Source organism: Dermochelys coriacea, chromosome 21 (genome assembly GCF_009764565.3).
Source record: "Dermochelys coriacea isolate rDerCor1 chromosome 21, rDerCor1.pri.v4, whole genome shotgun sequence".
In the NCBI taxonomy this organism is placed as follows: domain Eukaryota; kingdom Metazoa; phylum Chordata; order Testudines; family Dermochelyidae; genus Dermochelys; species Dermochelys coriacea.
The window spans coordinates 1194771-1213270 of NC_050088.1; the positions used below are offsets into that span (position 1 = coordinate 1194771).

At 43.9% G+C, this 18500-nt stretch overlaps 1 protein-coding gene across 3 annotated transcripts in view; it reads right to left on the minus strand.

Moving 5' to 3' along the window:
• Positions 1-18500, minus strand: part of HIPK1 (homeodomain interacting protein kinase 1) — a 37612-nt gene that overhangs the window by 15024 nt on the left and 4088 nt on the right. For all 3 annotated transcript variants that reach the window (XM_043500317.1, XM_038380061.2, XM_043500316.1), the window contains exons 2-8: positions 17286-18363; positions 8675-8798; positions 4203-4322; positions 3051-3137; positions 2003-2187; positions 1381-1543; positions 423-645 (exon numbers count right to left, since the gene is read on the minus strand). In XM_043500317.1, coding sequence (XP_043356252.1) covers positions 423-645; positions 1381-1543; positions 2003-2187; positions 3051-3137; positions 4203-4322; positions 8675-8798; positions 17286-18361 — 1978 coding nt within the window. In that variant the 5' untranslated portion in view covers positions 18362-18363. The remainder of the gene's footprint in view (positions 1-422; positions 646-1380; positions 1544-2002; positions 2188-3050; positions 3138-4202; positions 4323-8674; positions 8799-17285; positions 18364-18500) is intronic.

Consider the following 18500-nt stretch of genomic DNA (forward strand, 5'->3'; position numbering starts at 1 on the left):
GGAAGTAGACTGTGCGCACGTGCAAGCCTGAGCACTCAATGGTCAAGCAGAACATTATGAGCGTTGAGGTGCTGTTCAGGGAACGAGAAACATTACAGAGGCTTTCTTAAGTCTCAGATGGGTCAAACTCCTCCTATAGTCCTGAGGAATGCTGTTGTGTTACATTTGGGGGGAAAAATGGCTGAGCAATAAAGTGAGTGAAGATTGCCTAGTAGGCAGCTCTGTTCTCCTCACCTGTCCAAGCGTGTCCTGGGAGAGGAGAACCACACATACACACACACCTGGGCTGATTTCAATGGTTTCAGAGTCTCATGTGAGAGCACAGAGTGATCTCCTGGAGTTTCTCTACTTGGCCCAAATCACAAGGTTTTATTTTCATTTGGCTGAAACTCCAGTAGAATGCAACAGGTTTTTCCACTTACTTTGAAAAGCAGGGGGACAAACAATGAATGTTTGCTGGAATGGATCAGTCTGCGTGCAGATCTGGGTGGTTCCAGGCTGTAAGGAAACACTCTGTTGTGCTACGCCTGCAACTGGTGCCGCAGATGATGGGTACAGGGCAGACTGATAGTTTAGCAGCGAGACATCCGAGTTTGCCAGGGAAAGAGTAGCAGCAGCAGTAGAGTTAGAAGCCAAGACACTGGCCTAGAAAACAAAACATTACAAATGGGCATATTTGTATTATGAACCCCATATCCCAGGAACAAACTATTGCAGGTAGCAGAACCCTGGCATGAAGTGACATCAGCTGAAGAATTAAAATAAAGGTAACGAAGAAAATAGACCTGAAAAAAAAGTTGTATTCAAATCTGCTTTCTATTTTTTGCATTTCATGCCTCTGGACTGACAGGCCAATAAAATCAGAGTAACAGAGCAGAGAAACTGTGTGTCAGTTTGGCCTTGCCAACTATATGGAAAATGAAATTGCAAAGGCAGCCTACACGTTCTGAAAAGTAGCTTCAAAAATAAGTAACTCTGCTAGGTGGGAAGGCGATGAGTCAGCTGTCGTTGAACTAGTCTGCACTACCCCCTAGCTCGGGTGCATATCTTAATAAGTCTGCCCCATCTCTAATTTCTATAGCCTTATGAGCGGAGGAAAACATTCTGAATTGAGGGGTTATCTAAGGAATTTTAACACATCACTGAAAATACCATTTATCTAGAACATGTCTAAATTCGTACGTAGCAACAACACTTTAAAACTAAAACTCAGAACTTGTTCTCATATGACAGCAACACAGTTCTATTCATTTAGGGGCAAGTTCTGCTCAGCTACATTATGTGTAAATGAAAAACATCTGATTTCAGTGGAGTTACTTTGCAGAGCAGGATTTGGCCCACAGCAACAAAAACATTTCCCAAACCTAAAGACTCACATACCTGATTGTGCACTGTATTGAGCTGGTTGCTGAAGCTCATTGTTAGGTTTGTGCTTGTATTAGGAGCTACATGTGTTGTGAATGGGCTCTTTATTTGATTAATTGTATCATACATATTAACTCTTCGCTTGCAGATCTCCATATTCTGAAAACAGGACTTCACACTGAAATAGAACGAGTGGGGGAAATATTAGACAAATACCAGTACATACAGTATATGCTCCACTGTAAGCAGTGGATTCAAGAGAAGGAAGGGATTTACATAGCTCTTAGAATACTGTTTTACATGTGCATGTATATGCCTTTAGCTTTACAGTAACAAAATATCAGAGATCTGGCAAAACTAAATAATACAGCCTCTAACTAGTAGAGAAAAATATTTATGTGAGCCAAAAAAAAAAAAAAAAAGTCATCTGGATAAGCTTCCTGCTGTGTCTCATGAATTGGGAGAACACAAATTCAGTCTAAGTAACTAAACTGGAAACACAAAAGAAGCCCCCGGTAATATTCCTTTTTAATTAGCAGATTAGACAGACATGCCAGGACAATAGAGGTATGCTGTTCTATGTCATGCTGAGAAATCAATCTAGAACAATGCAAAAACCAAAGCAGCACCAACTCACTGGTTGCTATGTGGGAAATCCAGTAGATGGGTCATTGTAACAAATGAATGGTTTAAAGTCTTCAGCGGAGTAATTCTCTTATCTGCATCAATCGTCAACATTTTCTTTAACAAATCAATGTACTCCCTTCGGTCAGCCTTCTCTGCCAACATGTCTGTCCCTTCCAAGTCTGTAGACATATTCACCTTGGAAAAAAGAAACGAGAACAGTTAGTGCCAATGTAAAATTAATCACGGCTATACAAATCAGTAATTCCATAGGCTATGAAAGTGCCAATAACCAATGCTGGTCCTTAAACGCCTTCACTTTAGGCTCTCTCCTTCCCCAGTCTACATTCACTAATCCAGAGAAATCGGAATCTAACTTATGCACAGAATTTTTTGTGAATATTTAGTTGGTGTGCTGAGGTGAAATCAACTGGGCTCGATTCTCCAATGCCTTGCAGATGTGTCATCATATGCAAAGGGAATGCTAAAGGTAGCCTTTAACAATTTCCATAATTAAGATACAGTCAGCTTTGAATGTGCACTCGGGGACTTTTTTGGCAGAAAATTTTGATTTGTTACACCTCTGTGCATCTCCACTAGCCTTCTCCTGAAGGCTTTGCTACCATTGCTAACAGCGCTGTTCCACTTGTGTAGACAAGGCATCAGCGTTTTAACCTTCTAGGCCTTCTTGAGCAGGTAAAAGCACCAGTGCTCTTTGCCTGCACTGTACCCTCACCATCGGTACCACTGGCAGAGTGGCACCAGCTTTCACAATGGGTGGCAGGTGGGAGGAGAGACAAGCAGAGTCAGGACTTGTGAGCCACAGCAGTTTCTTCCCCATAATCCCCTTTACATCGTACGTGTGTTTCTCAAATGGCATCATCATCAGAGCTGGCACTGGGCGTAAGCAGACTAAACAATCGTGTAGGGCCCCAAGCAGCTGAAGTTTTATTAGTATGTGTTGGGGGGTGGGGGAAGAGAGAATATCCCTGCTTAGTGCCCCCACTGGCCTAGCACAACCTCTAGTCATCATTCATTTTCCAACAGCCTCCTCTGCTCACCTGCGCCATGTCATCCAAACAGTTGAATATATATTTCCGAGCTTCTTTTGATTTTATTCCTGTCTCCAACTCGTGTTCTTCTGGAGTCTATAAAATAAAACATTTGTTCAGATCAGCTGGAGCCTGGTGTTAATATTGGATTGAAATAAAAACAAAGAAAAGCCAATGACCAAAAGGTGGGGCCGTATAATCATTCTGCCTATTTTAGAGGGAAAACACAATAAACCATTTGCAAGTAGGGCAGGAGTAAACAGTTACCAGCTCCCTGCTCTGTGACTCACTGCAAAACTGAAATACTGGCTTGGAGGAGAATGGGGCCAAAGCTGAGCCAACTATTGGTCGAGGACAGACTCCAGCGCTGCCTCATGTTCCACCATGAAGAGTTCTACCAAAGTGAACGCCAGATTCTGAGATGGTATTTGAGAGCAGTGGAAGCAGGAGTATTTAGGGTATGGGCAAAAGCCAAACAGACATTTTACAGTGAACGCTAAGGGGGAGGAGATGGCCCTCTCACCTCCTTTGCTTCTATGATCATTAGGAGGCCTGGGAGTTCATTCCCCAGAGCCAGGGCGTGGGTTTTTGCCCTTCTTTGTTTTGCTTGTTTATTTAGAAACATCAATAATATCACGTATTCTCCTTCAGTTCTGTTGGGGGAAACTCTGGGGAGGACTCTAGAACTAGAGTAGATTTTCCAGACTCTCACCAGGTGCGTGTCTGTTCTGAGTCTTTCACAAAGAAAGCCTGTTTCTCCCAAGAGCTTGCCAGGAGTTTGTTAAGTTGGGCTGTTGAAGGCTTTTAACAAAAACAAACTATCATGAAATACACTTCAGTTCACTCCTAACACTGCTCAGCAGCTGAAATAGGTCATCTCTGACCTGCAGACTGAGCAGTCATAATAAATGGCCATTATCACACACGATTTGCGGTCAATATCACTCTCACTTGCTATTGGTAGACATGTGCTCTTGTCTTGTAGACATTGTCCAGTTTCTAAAAGGAAATGTACAAATCAACTACATCTGAATGATATTTACAATCTAATCTTTACCCAGGGTATTAAAATCACAGCGTATTAAAATCACAGTAAAAATGAGATTTGGATCAGGTCCGTGACGGACAAAACAGATTTTGAAGTTAGAGAGACACACAAACCTTTAGCCTCCATAGTGGGTATCCCAAGTTTGGATCTCTGTTAAAAAACCTGCTTGTTTTCGTTCCTGCACTCAGAAGATACTCCGCTGGAAGGCCTTGGGTTTGTGAAATATAACGAATCTGTAAAGAAAAAAAATTAAAGACGCCAACAAACTGGACTGATAACTAAATCTAGTACAGCAAAATACTGAGGTTCTATCAACTTTGTTAAAAGTGAATAGGAAATAGGCTCTAAATACAATTCTAAAAGTTCCATTTTTTTAAAATATAGGCTGTCTGAATAACTGAAGTGTCATAATACAAAACAAAAGATGCAATTCTCAAGTATTTACAAACACATTTAACTGGTTCTATCTAATTTCCTGCAGAGATTTTAGGTACTGGTAAACTCTAATGTGCCTCTCTGACTTTTTACTGAAATTTTCTTGGCCCAAAGCTGTTTTAGCAGACTGAGAATAAGCTATTTATAAAAAGGGAAAGTATGGGGGAAAATGCAGCACTCCCCAATGTAATCACTAAACACTTTTAAAGAGGAGTGAAGGGTTTTAAAAATGTTACCAAATATGTATTAAATATATAATTATCAGAAAAGATATAGGTATCTGAGTGATGCAGTTCGGTGTGGGCATATCCACCCTTGAATATGTTGCTCACAAAGGGTCCAGTGGCAAAGCACCAGTGACTTCAAGGGTGCGAGTTTAGATTCATAAAGCATGTAGATCCCCTGTATCCTTTAGGGCATCAATATTGGAGTAAAAAAAACAAAAAAAACCCACAAACAAAAACAAATAAATAACCCTCCCCCCAAAAAAGTGTATAAAACATGTTTAAAGAACACTGACTACAGTTTCAGAGTAGCAGTCGTGTTAGTCTGTATTCGCAAAAAGAAAAGGAGTACTTGTGACACCTTAGAGACTAACAAATTTATTAGAGCATAAGCTTTCGTGAGCTACAGCTCACTTCATCGGATGCATTTGGTGGAAAAAACAGAGGGGAGATTGATATACACACACAGAGAACATGAAACAATGGGTTTATCATACACTGTAAGGAGAGTGATCACTTAAGATAAGCCATCACCAGCAGCCGGGGGGGGGGGGGGGGGGGGGGGGGGGGAAGGAGGAAAACTTTTCATGGTGACAAGCAAGGTAGGCTATTTCCAGCAGTTAACAAGAATATCTGAGGAACAGTGGGGGGTGAGGTGGGGGGGAGAAATAACATGGGGAAATAGTTTTACTTTGTGTAATGACTCATCCATTCCCAGTCTCTATTCAAGTCTAAATTAATTGTATCCAGTTTGCAAATTAATTCCAATTCAGCAGTCTCTCATTGGAATCTGTTTTTGAAGCTTTTTTGTTGAAGGATAGCCATTCTTAGGTCTGTAATCGAGTGACCAGAGAGATTGAAGTGTTCTCCAACTGGTTTTTGAATGTTATAATTCTTGACGTCTGATTTGTGTCCATTCACTCTTTTACGTAGAGACTGTCCAGTTTGACCAATGTACATGGCAGAGGGGCATTGCTGGCACATGATGGCATATATCACATTGGTAGATGTGCAGGTGAACAAGCCTCTGATAGTGTGGCTGATGTGATTAGGCCCTATGATGGTGTCCCCTGAATAGATATGTGGACAGAGTTGGCAACGGGCTTTGTTGCAAGGATAGGTTCCTGGGTTAGTGGTTCTGTTGTGTGGTGTGTGGTTGCTGGTGAGTATTTGCTTCAGATTGGGGGGCTGTCTGTAAGCAAGGACTGGCCTGTCTCCCAAGATCTGTGAGAGTGATGGGTCATCCTTCAGGATAGGTTGTAGATCCTTGATGATGCGTTGGAGAGGTTTTAGTTGGGGGCTGAAGGTGATGGCTAGTGGCGTTCTGTTATTTTCTTTGTAGGGCCTGTCCTGTAGTAGGTGACTTCTGGGTACTCTTCTGGCTCTGTCAATCTGTTTCTTCACTTCAGCAGGTGGGTACTGTAGTTGTAGGAATGCATGAGAGAGAGATCTTGTAGGTGTTTGTCTCCGTCTGAGGGGTTGGAGCAAATGCGGTTGTATCGTAGAGCTTGACTATAGACAGTGGATCGTGTGGTATGATCTGGATGGAAGCTAGAGGCATGTAGGTAGGAATAGCGGTCAGTAGGTTTCCGATATAAGGTGGTGTTTATGTGACCATCGCTTATTAGCACCGTAGTGTCCAGGAAGTGGATCTCTTGTGTGGACTGGTCTAGGCTGAGGTTGATGGTGGGATGGAAATTGTTGAAATCATGGTGGAATTCCTCAAGGGCTTCTTTTCCATGGGTCCAGATGATGAAGATGTCATCAATGTAGTGCAAGTAGAGTAGGGGCATTAGGGGACGAGAGCTGAGGAAGCGTTGTTCTAAGTCAGCCATAAAAATGTTGGCATACTGTGGGGCCATACGGGTACCCATCGCAGTGCTGCTGATTTGAAGGTATACGTTGTCCCCAAATGTGAAATAGTTATGCGTGAGGACAAAGTCACAAAGTTCAGTTACTACAGTGTCAGTAACACAGCAATATGCTGCACTACAAAGTACAAAGCTGTCCTTAAAAGAAAAGAGACACTCCGTTATAAAGCAGAGGAATAATTTTACATATCAACACATTTTCTCAAATCTTCACCCAAGTTTTGTGGTCTAAATTGCTAATACTATCTGCTCAAGTTTCAGTGTGAGAAATGATACAATTTGTTCTGACAAGAAAAAAGATCCGTTTCTTAAAACTATCTTTAAAATCAGTGAACATGTAACCCTCCTGTGAAAGTGCAGGACTGGAAACACTGGCTAAAGGCAGTTAGGCACTGTAGATACTGATACCGTAGCCTGTAGCCCAAATTACTGCATGTAGTTCTGGCAGTGCACTGGCTATTCCAGTATTAGGCACTTCCTGAGCAGCTGAACATTCACAGGGCACTAGATAGGTTACTAAATTTGTGTTGCTTGTGAGCCAAGATGAATTTGTGGCCTAGCTTTTCATTTCTAGCAATCCGGGTTCAAACTGACCAGCATTTATATTTTTCATACTTGAGCAACAAAATTTTCAGTCGTACAATTAAGAAATACTTTCCAACAACCATCATCCACTAGATGCTGAGCAATTAAAGCTGGAGTCCAAATTAGTTACAATGGCCTCATTATTGTAGAGCAGATTGCCTCCTACAAGGCCAAGGTTGCTTAACAAGGCCAAGCCAGGTGCTCATTTCCAGAGATGCCTCCTCCAAATCCTGACTGGGCCTGCATTTACTGCTGCAGTTGAGGTAAAAACAAACATCTTCCCTACAGACATCAAACTCAACCACATGAAGTCAGAGTATGGGCTACCCCAAGTTTCTGGAGAATTACAGAACTCAATACTAAGCAATGAAAACCCGACCTTCGTCCCCACCCACCTATGCACTGAGATAAGATTCGCAGAAGTACACGAACCTTACCGTAGAAGGAAACCACCATGCCATATTTTAGTTATTTCTAACTCAGCCTGCTCACTAATGTACCACTGCATTTCCTCTGGAAATTTATGGTGATGAAGAGACACTAAAAGCTAATTTGAGAGGGTCTTTTTATGTAGAGAAAAATATACCAGACACTGTTAAATGGTAATACTACAAAACAAACCACGTGATGGAAAAGAAGAAAAGGAGTACTTGTGGCACCTTAGAGATTAACAAATTTATTTGAGCATAAGCTTTCGCGAGCTACAGCTCACTTCATCGGAAGTGAGCTGTAGCTCACGAAAGCTTATGCTCAAATAAATTTGTTAATCTCTAAGATGCCACAAGTACTCCTTTTCTTCTTTGCGAATACAGACCAACATGGCTGCTACTCTGAAACCTGTTATGATGGAAAAGCTGTACTTGGAAAAGCATTGTTCTATTTAGGTTTGTTGCCCTTTTATGGACAGGCTAACAGCCAGGTAATACTGCTACCTGTAGATTGCAAGGCCCAGCCATTCAAGAGACACCTCCACATACACACACTGTACTTCACAGGCTGGAGAGACTGCATTTGGGACATGCTCTGTGTTAGAGATCAGAGCTTCTGTAGGAATTAGCATGACAGGAAATGCATGGCAATCCGCCCTGGGACCACTACTCCCGTAGCTAATTTGTCCTTCTTGAACTGCAGAGTGCTGTGCACAGCCAGGACTGAGACACTGCATTTCAGTTGTGCCAGAAAGGGAACTGCAGGTTGCATAGTTCTGAGTCAGACACACACAGGACTTCTGCATTCTCTATTCAAAGGCAAAGTGGGAGGCAGGGCACAAATGGGAAGCAGCCTCAGTTATCACAGATAGAAAGAGAATTGGATCAAAGCAGGAAAGGCGTTGAAGACCAAATCAGAGCAGAATTTAAATGAGTACTCCAGTTTCACAGGGTTTATTAAAAAAAAAAAAAAAAAAAATAAGAGAAGAAACTCCTTCCGACTATACACAAGCACCACCCCATATGCACTATATGCTCTTACCTGATCATATTCTGAAGCTCCTGGGTATAGAGGCCAACCCAAGAACAGCTCAGCTATCACACAGCCCAGGGACCACATGTCAATAGCTTCACAGAATGGTAAACCCAGGATGATTTCAGGAGCTCTGCAAAACAAGATTAAAATGTTCAGCCTGGCACAGAAAGCAAATGTGCCTATTTACATATTATTCAAGTACCTTGTACAGCACAGCAGAGCTCCCCAGAGATACTTCCTTGTAACGTTAAAAGTGGCTCCCCATAAAGGTGCAGCATTTCTCGCTAGCCTAATAGTGTCTGTGTCATCCTCCTTTAGGAGTACTGATTATTTTTGCTTTAGAGCAACAGTAAATCAACAGTGCAGTCTTCTAGCCCAAGAGGAAAGGACTCAACAGTCCAGACACATTTCACACCAATGCAAAATACCCTATACTACTGCCTCCCTGTAAATGGCAAGTATGTTGCTAGCTGATTTAGTCACATGACAGGGCATACAGAGCTTGGGGTAACCCCCAGCCATCACACAACCCACCCCTAGCGTGTCCCCACAGGCATGTCAGACAGCAGCCTGGCATTGTGCGGGTAAATCCTATCGGGTGATGCTCCCTCAGCTCAGCTAATCTGCAGCAGAGGAGTCTAGATAGGTTCAGAAGGTTTACAAGGGCTTTGGCTGCGTTCACCTGGAAAAAGAGAAAAGGAGGACTTGTGGCACCTTAGAGACTAACAAATTTATTTGAGCATAAGCTTTCGTGAGATCCAGCTCACTTCATCGGATGCATTTGGTGGAAAATAAAAAAAAACCAAAAAACTCCCCTCTGTATTTTCCACCAAATGCATCCGATGAAGTGAGCTGGATCTCACGAAAGCTTATGCTCAAATAAATTTGTTAGTCTCTAAGGTGCCACAAGTCCTCCTTTTCTTTTTGCGAATACAGACTAACACGGCTGCTACTCTGAAACCTGGAAAAAGAGAGTGGTCTGCAGACCTAAGCCAGGGCACTTTGCAGAGAGAAGAGTGCCACTTTGTTTACACTGCTTAGTGTTTATTTGGGACATCTCAGGCTTAAGGTGGATGAAGAGAACATAGCCAGACACTGTGATGGTCAGCATTTTGCCACATTATTTTATGGGATTTGGGGCAACAGAACCTCACCAAGCATAAAAACCCCTGCCTAGCCTCTCTCAGGGAGATTATGAACAAAACAATGTGCTGCTTTTAAATCTCAAACACCAGAGAGGATTTTTTCTGCATAACCCATCTGGACAGAAATGTTGCAGGAGACGATATTTTAGCACAGCTATCCCTTTGCCTCACACACACAGCTGTGAAACAAACACCTGTAATTCTGCCTGCTCATAGGTTGAATTCTAGCCTTGTATTTACATATGGTGTAAATACAAGGGCTCATGGGAGCAGGTACAGGAATTCACTCCGGAAAGTACAGGAACTTCCGTTTTCCTAGGAATAACCAATTCCATTGTGACCCCAATGTGGGGGAGGAGAGAAGTATCCCAAACACTGGTCTACGCTGCTTTCTGGGCAGGTCTTGGGCAGTAGATTCTAACACTTGTGTATAATTTCTCATGTGGCAAACACACATCAAGAAAGAAATATATTGCATAATCATCCCAGTTAAAGCAGCTCTGAAACTGGTTATCTTGCTTTACAGTTTTGGACTCTGTATTGGTATCAGGAATAAGATCTCTCTGTTACATGGCATTTGGCAGCAGGACACCGAAAAGCCCATCTTAATCCCATTTTCCATCTGATCATTCACTCAGCTGTGCATGGTAAAGAACGATTCCCAGGTAACTGTAACACGGATGCCGTACGTCTACCAAAGTTAATGCATTTCTCACAGCTGACATGCAAGTCATCAGGAAAGGAGGCAAGTGCTACCTGACACGTTAGCTCAGCGAAGTGTTCCCCCCCCAACCTCCCTGCTGCACTCTAGTGGCAGGGCAGTCACACTGATTCAGTAGCTGCTGCTTTAATACAAGCCACTCTCTTACGCAGGTGAACCCTTTTAATTAGTCCAGCCCCCTAGAAATCGAACTGTGGCAATTAGGCTTTTATTCTGACTATCAGAGTAATACAATGAGCCAGGGATATCTGTCAGGAACTGCTCCCATTCAGTGTTACTATACTGCTTCATTTTAGTCCCCTTCACTATCCTTCAGAGAGAGAGTGAGTGCGTGTGCACTCTCTCAGCTAGGTCTGGGAGGGAATTATCATCTGCAAACATGTCCAAAATGGAATGAAAATGTTTAGACAGAAAATCAGCACGCCAATATTAAAGAACTGTACTGAGACAAGTCGGTTTGTTTAGCAACTCGAAAGGATACTGCTGAAGAGCTGGATACACCTGTTAACTAGCCCCACTTAGTTATTTAATCAGGATTCCCAACTCCAGGTGCCATTATTCCAACATGTCAAGGCACCCTTGCTCAGCAGGTATTGCCAATTAGCAGGCAGGACCCAAGTCTTCTGCCTGTACCTGTGTGGAACACTCAGCCAAGTCCATGGGAGTTTAACAGATTTAAACAGCTCACAGGATACAATGGAAGTGGCCTGGGGTAGAGCAGACCACAGCGCAATCTTGTTCAAACCTGCATAAACACGTGTGGCCTGACTCAGATGGAACGGACTGTAAATGGCTATGGATAGTGGAATTATTCCTTTGTCCTGTGTGCGCATCCAGGGACAGTCTTGCAGCGTCAAAGACGCTCCCTAGCCCTGAGCTGTTTATACTCTAAACAGACTACCTTCTCATGAGGCCTCAGTTTTCATATTGGCTCAAGACACAGCTGGTATGCAACAGCCATCAGCCTCCTTCACATCTGCTTTTAGAATGGGGTTGCTAATGACAGCAGTTAGCAGTACTATTATTAATGACCACTGAAAGTGGTGTTGAAACAGAACAGCAGCCAGATGTCACCTTCACAGCTGGACTGTCTAGGATTAAATTTGCAGTGTTGTAGCCACACTGGTTCCAGGATATTAGAGACAAGGTGGGTGAGGTAATACATTTTATTGGACTAACTTCTTCAGACATGAAGAAGGGTCCATGTTGCGCAAAAGCTTGTCTCTTTCACCAACAGAAATTGATCCAATAAAAGGCACCACCCACCTGATCTTTCTAGGATTAAATTATTGATCTGCTCTCTCGGAAGCTCTTAACGAGGTAGAAAATGACTACTGACAGCATTCCTCCGAGTAGCAGATTGTTACATTCTGATTTCCAGGGCCAGCAGTACTCAGGGAAGGTTGCCACAAAACTCAGATTCTTCCACTACTACCAGAATGTTTCAAAAGGAGTGGTGTTTGTGGAGAGGGCACCTCCCCTTGATCATATCCCTCTTACTTGCGGAGAGCAAGTGTTAATCTCCGGCTCATGCCATTGCAATGGCGATGCCACAGAGTCATGTAGGAGCAAAGTTAGTTTAAGAGGTGGAGAAAGTCAGACTTTCGGTGGTATGCACTACTGCTCCCCAGGCCAACCAGGGCCCAAACAGTGCAGGGCACAAGGCCCAGTGCAGAGCTAAGGAACAGATGGTAGTGCACAACGGAGGCTCCTCTGATCAACATACAGTACAGTAGTGGTAGGTTACAAGACAGGCCTAAGCACATCTGCATTGCTGAACAGGTGGGATGAGACTACTGAATCTTCCTCACTACTGCGTTTGCCCTGTATTTCCACCAAAAGACTGCCTCTGTAAGGAGAGTCTTCTCTTGCCAATGAGGATAGTAGTATAAACACCCTCCCCCGCTCTCTCGAGGTAGCAATGGCCCATATTCGCCATGCTAGCTGTTATAGGCAACAGGATGCATAGAACTGGGAAGAGCTGTCCCTTCTCCTGGAGCTGGTCACTCTGAACATGTCTTATCCGAACAGCTTAAACTGTCTGATGCATCTGCTGTTAATGTGACTCCCCTACTAGGCATCAATGACATCGGAAAATGTTCTGTATAGCCCGACATTCATATGCCCCCTTCTGTCAGGATTTGCCTAAGTCTGATCAGCACTGCAGAGCTAACAGTAATACCAAAGCGGAGCATGAGCCAGCCCAAGCACACCTCTCCCTAGGAGCAGGTACCTCACAACCAGTGTAGGGAAAGCAATTGCACTTCTGTGCATTTTAAATCCTGGCCTGACAAAGTCCACATCAAATCTCTGCTGGAAATACGGCTCCAGCAGCGTCATTCAACTAGGCAAGCTGTCCATGAGCCAGGAATGCAATGAGGCAGAACAGAATCCAGAAGTTGTTTCCCTTGCTCACATTTCACCTCCCATGGCCATAGCCTGTTCTGGAACAGCAACCCAAGGGGCTAGCCTCTCTCCAACTGCTGCCAGCGCTCGATACCACAGTGAATGGTGCAAAAATCACCACAGTGCACCTATTGTGGACTCCCTCTCCCCCACAAAACCCTACCGGGTGGATTTAACCAGTCCAATTCAATGACAAGAAGCACAATATTATGCAACTACGCTTCTCCTGTTGTGAAAAAATTCATGCAGTTCAGAGCCACGAGTACTGGAGGGACAATTCAGCCCACCCCCCTCACCACAATTTAGATCCAAGTGGGTGACAGAACTAGACACAGAACAGTATAGCATCTGGAAATGGCCCACCTTGATCATCGCTACAAAAGGTTCCCTCCCCCCGCCCCCCCGCTCTCCTGCTGGTAATAGCTCACCTTACCTGATCACTCTCGTTACAGTCTGTATGGGTAACACCCATTGTTTCATGTTCTCTATGTATATAAATCTCCCCACTGTATTTTCCACTGAATGCATCCGATGAAGTGAGCTGTAGCTCACGAAAGCTTATGCTCAAATAAATTTGTTAGTCTCTAAGGTGCCACAAGTACTCCTTTTCTTTTTGCGAATACAGACTAACACGGCTGCTACTCTGAAATCTTCCATTCTGTTTCCGTATAATTAAAGCCCATGCTACACTCACTACAGCAGTTGGCTAGGAGTCAAAGTGTTGGCTCCTAAATTCAGATATACAGACTTTCAAAACTGCTTTTTTCCCCAGAAGAGCCAAGCCCCCATACATCCCATTAAAGTTAGGGGATGTCTGAGTGCTCAGCACTTCTGGAAAAAGCCACTGCTTTAAGTCCCTGTAGCAGCCTCACTTCAGGTATCCAAATTTGAAAGTTTTAGCTGAGTGAGTGGCCAAGACACTGACATAAGACCAATACAAAGTGAAGAGAGGACAGGAAACAATTAGTTTGTGATAGGATAGAGCCAGAAGAGTACCCAGAAGTCACCTACTACAGGACAGGCCCAACAAAGAAAATAACAGAACGCCACTAGCCATCACCTTCAGCCCCCAACTAAAACCTCACCAACGCATCATCAAGGATCTACAACCTATCCTGAAGGACGACACATCATTCTCACAGATCTTGGGAGACAGGCCAGTCCTTGCTTACAGACAGCCCCCCAACTTGAAGCAAATACTCACCAGCAACCACACAACAGAACCACTAACCCAGGAACCTATCCTTGCAACAAAGCCCGTTGCCAACTGTGTCCACATATCTATTCAGGGAACACCATCATAGGGCCTAATCACATGAGCCACACTATCAGAGGCTCGTTCACCTGCGCATCTACCAATGTGATATATGCCATCATGTGCCAGCAATGCCCCTCTGCCATGTACATTGGCCAAACTGGACAGTCTCTATGTAAAAATGAATGGACACAAATCAGACATCAAGAATTATAACTTTCAAAAACCAGTCAGAGAACACTTCAATCTCTCTGGTCACTCGATTACAGACCTAAAAGTGGCTAAACGTGTTTTATACACTTTTCTGGGGGGAGGGTTATTTATTTGTTTTTTTTTTTTTACTCCAAATATTGATGCCCTAAAGGATACAGGGGATCTACATGCTTTATGAATCTAAACTCGCACCGCCACCCCATTCCTCAGATGTTCTTGTCAACTGCTGGAAATGGCCTACCTTGATTATCACTACAAAAGAAAGATTTTCTTCCCCCCTCCCTCTGGTAATAGCTCATCTTAAGTGATCACTCTCCTTACAGTCTGTATGGTAACACCCATTGTTTCATGTTCTCTATGTATAGAAATCTCCCCACTGTATTTTCCACTGAATGCATCCGATGAAGTGAGATGTAGCTCACGAAAGCTTATGCTCAAATAAATTTGTTAGTCTCTAAGGTGCCACAAGTCCTCCTTTTCTTTTTGTGATAGGACTGAGACTAATTCGTGTTTTACTTCAGTGGCTGCTTTAAAACAAACCCAATGCTGGAGCCTCAAGCCTCATCTTGAAAGCTCTTTTCAATGTGAAATTAAGCCAGAAACAACACAACTCTCCCCAAGAGAAACTAGTTTCTATGCCTAGAAGACAGATTTTATTTAGCCTCAAATTGATGTAAATTTCACACCACATTAAATAGATTTCCACATTGCTCGATTCTTCCCAACTCCAGTGAAGCAGGCCTAGTCTTAGACAGCATTTGAATACTCCTCTCTCCAGCAGGGTGAGTCACCCCACCTTTGGGGAGATGGAAGTGGCTTTTAGTTTAGTAGGATATGCATAGCAGGGCAAGCAGCTTCCTTTACAGGGGCCCCTTGAGACACTTCTTGCCCCATGCTCCCTCCACGCCAGGGGATGATGTCTTGATATTTATTTGGTAGTTCTCTCAGGCTAGAAGGATCACAGAGTAGTTACACGGTTTTGTTTCAAGCCACTGAGTGGGTAGCTGTAGGACCATGAGAAAAAATAGCACTCCATTGAGCATAACTCTAGACATGTAGGAACAGAAGGACCTTTGTGAAAGTTACTTTAATAAACGGGCAAATAAAAAGATTCCTGGCAAAAGAAGTCACTTTAAAATGTACTGTAACTTGCACTGAAAAGTCACCATGAACTGGGAAGGAAGACAGAGCTGAGCACGAGGCCTTTCTTCAGGAAGAACTGGAAGGGAAAGACACAGCCTGCTCTATCTATACGGGTAAAGATGCCTACTGGGGCTTAATGAGTAACGGTAATTCTGGACTGGTGAGTAGGGACCTGGGGTATCAGCTACAGCTGCTTCTACCTTCCCCAAGGGGGATAAAGCAGGGGAGCAGAGAGCTGGCACACTGAAATCCTTTATAAAAAGCGCTATCAGATCTCCTTATCTGTCTGCAAATCCACTTTCCTTCAAAGGATGGTTAAGCACGGCAGGGCTTATTTCAGTGCAACGGAGTTCACTTTCAATGCTAGATACAGGGACTGACTGGGTAAAAGGACAACAGGTAACTGACAAGCTTTAGACAAGTTGTGAACTTTGACATTTAAATTGTTATGGCTAATTAAAGTTGATGGATTCATTTTTAAATTGTCAAGAGACATTTTACAGAAAGGGGAGACAATCCAAGTCGTCTGCTGCATCTACCGGTAGTGCACTGCAGCAGCTAATTCTCTATTTCACATGCACAGAATGTGCTAGTTGCAATTTGCTACAAGCATGTGGAGTGAGGAGGAAAGGAGAGGTCACACTGCCAAAGTAGCAACTCTGTTCACCTGCATATGAATTTCCTCTCCTAACTACTCTCTTCACGAAACATGTGGCTTGGCAGGTGGGAAAGTCATTTTCATTATGACTAGTAGACTTAGCCCTCAGACTAGCAGAGGTGCCAGGTATATTTTTCAAATCCGGGTGCCCACACAGTTTTCGATTAAACATCCACCTCATGGGTTGAGTCAGCATCTCTGTATTAATGATGGAAGAGGCATACAGCCTCCTGCAATAGCCTCTTACAGTCATTTTATTAAAGGAGTAGCTCTCCAAAATGGCAGTTCCAAAATAACTGCTTAGTCAAAGTCTGAACATTCTGCTGCAGAGGTTCCTACCTAACCTGAGCTGATCCGAGAACCCTTCACTTTCAGTTGAAAAGTTTCTAGACTTCATAGTTGCAAAGAAAAGCTTAGTTCCCTTTTGGGAGATTAACTGATGCAATAGTCTTCCTTGGTCTGCAGTCACCCTGAAACAAACAGCTGAACTCCATTTATCTCTGTGTTAGCACTAAACCTGGCCACACTACATGTCAGCATTACCATTTCATGAATCATTTTAGCAGATGAGACAGGAACGAGGTGGGAGCACAGCATACAGGGTGTGCGGGGGGCAGTGGGAATTCCTGCCAGGAAGGAGATACGGAGGGTGACAGAGGGTAAAGGTAGAGAAATGAGGAGGACAGGGAAGGAAAAGAAATAAAGGGAAGATGTAAAAACATGTATAAAATGGAGCTTGTTTTCCTACTGAGTGACTGTGACTAAAGTACTGGCCATAAATGGTAATGGCTACAAGTTTATGTACTGCATAAAGGTCGTTCTGACCCCATCTTTGTGTAAGTTTCCCACTGCTATCAGCGGATGCACTGCTCTGGCCTGAGTGGATTCCTAAGTTTACACCTTGCCCTCTGGACAATAATTCAATCCTTCCAAGAGATGAGGTTTGTCCTCCCTGATCGGGTTCTTGCATATTGATTGAGGATGTGGGGCTCATCTGCTCCCAGGGACACCCCTCCAGTGCCAGTCTACTTTACAGATGCAAGGGTACAGAGATCGCCTCAGGTATAAATCCTTACCTGTAATAGCGCGACTGCAAGTAAGTGGAGCACACAGCTTTAGATACATGGCTGGCTGAGCCAAAGTCTATGACCTTCACTCTGTAGGGTTGGCGGATGGGATCCACCAACATGATGTTTTCTGGTTTCAAATCAGCATGTATCAGACCCAAGCTCTTTAGCTTCATCAAGGCAGTGGCCACCTGCTGCAGAATTGGCCGGATGTATTTTAGGGGCAGTGGGCTGAACTTGTTTTGTTTTAAGAAGTCGTATAAGTTCTGTTCTAGCATCTCAAACACAAGGCAAGTGTGGTTCTTGTGCTGAAAGCACTCATAAGAGCGAACAAAGTTATACTCGTCAGCGTTCTCGCTGCTCAAGCGAGAGAGGATGCTCACTTCTATCTGGCCTTGTCTAGCGTAGGAGGGATGGTTCTTTAGGATTTTGATAGCTACAATCTCCTTTGTGCTGCGTTTCCAGCACTTTGCCACCTGCCCAAACGTCCCTCGGCCCAGAAATTCCAAGACCTCATAGCTGTTTGTCATGGAGCATAGGATCTCATGCTGGACCAGCTGGTAATCCCCTTCACCACTGGAGCTGCTGCTTTTAGTGGTTACAGTGGTGGTAGTGGCCGCAGCACCCACCGCAGGTCTGTTTTGCAGCATGAGAGGTGGATGTTCATCAATTATCTGCACGCTACCGTTGCTGTCGACCTCCTCACTTTTCCTTTTCAATCCACATTTCTGGTATGGTTCCAGTAAAGAAACGTTGCTCCTGTGTGTGAAGGTCTGGCTGTTCTGGAAGGACGTTGTTGCACCGCTGCCTGTACTGTCTGCAGCTGTAACCACAATATGCTCAACTGAAGGAGCAGGGAGTAAGAGGTTCTGATCGTAAGCAGGGATGCTGAAATTCGCTACCTGGCGAGAGGAGCTTGCTTGCCCTTGAGCAGCTGGGAGGGTTTTGCTCCGGGTATAATACTTGTCACTACTGCCCTGTCCTGAAACATCCCAGCCAGAGGGCTCCACTTTCAGTTTCTTGGCACTGCAGAAGGCACTCGACGATACTGACGGAGGGGAGAACACCTGCAGCTGTGAGGCCATACCTGAAATGAGAAGAGAAAGATCTGATTAGCTATGGCCCCATAATAGCGGGTCAAGAATTATGGAAATCCTCAGTTTGCACTAAGATCATATTAGTCTTTCTACACACCCTATTGAGCTAAAGACCCTTCACCACATG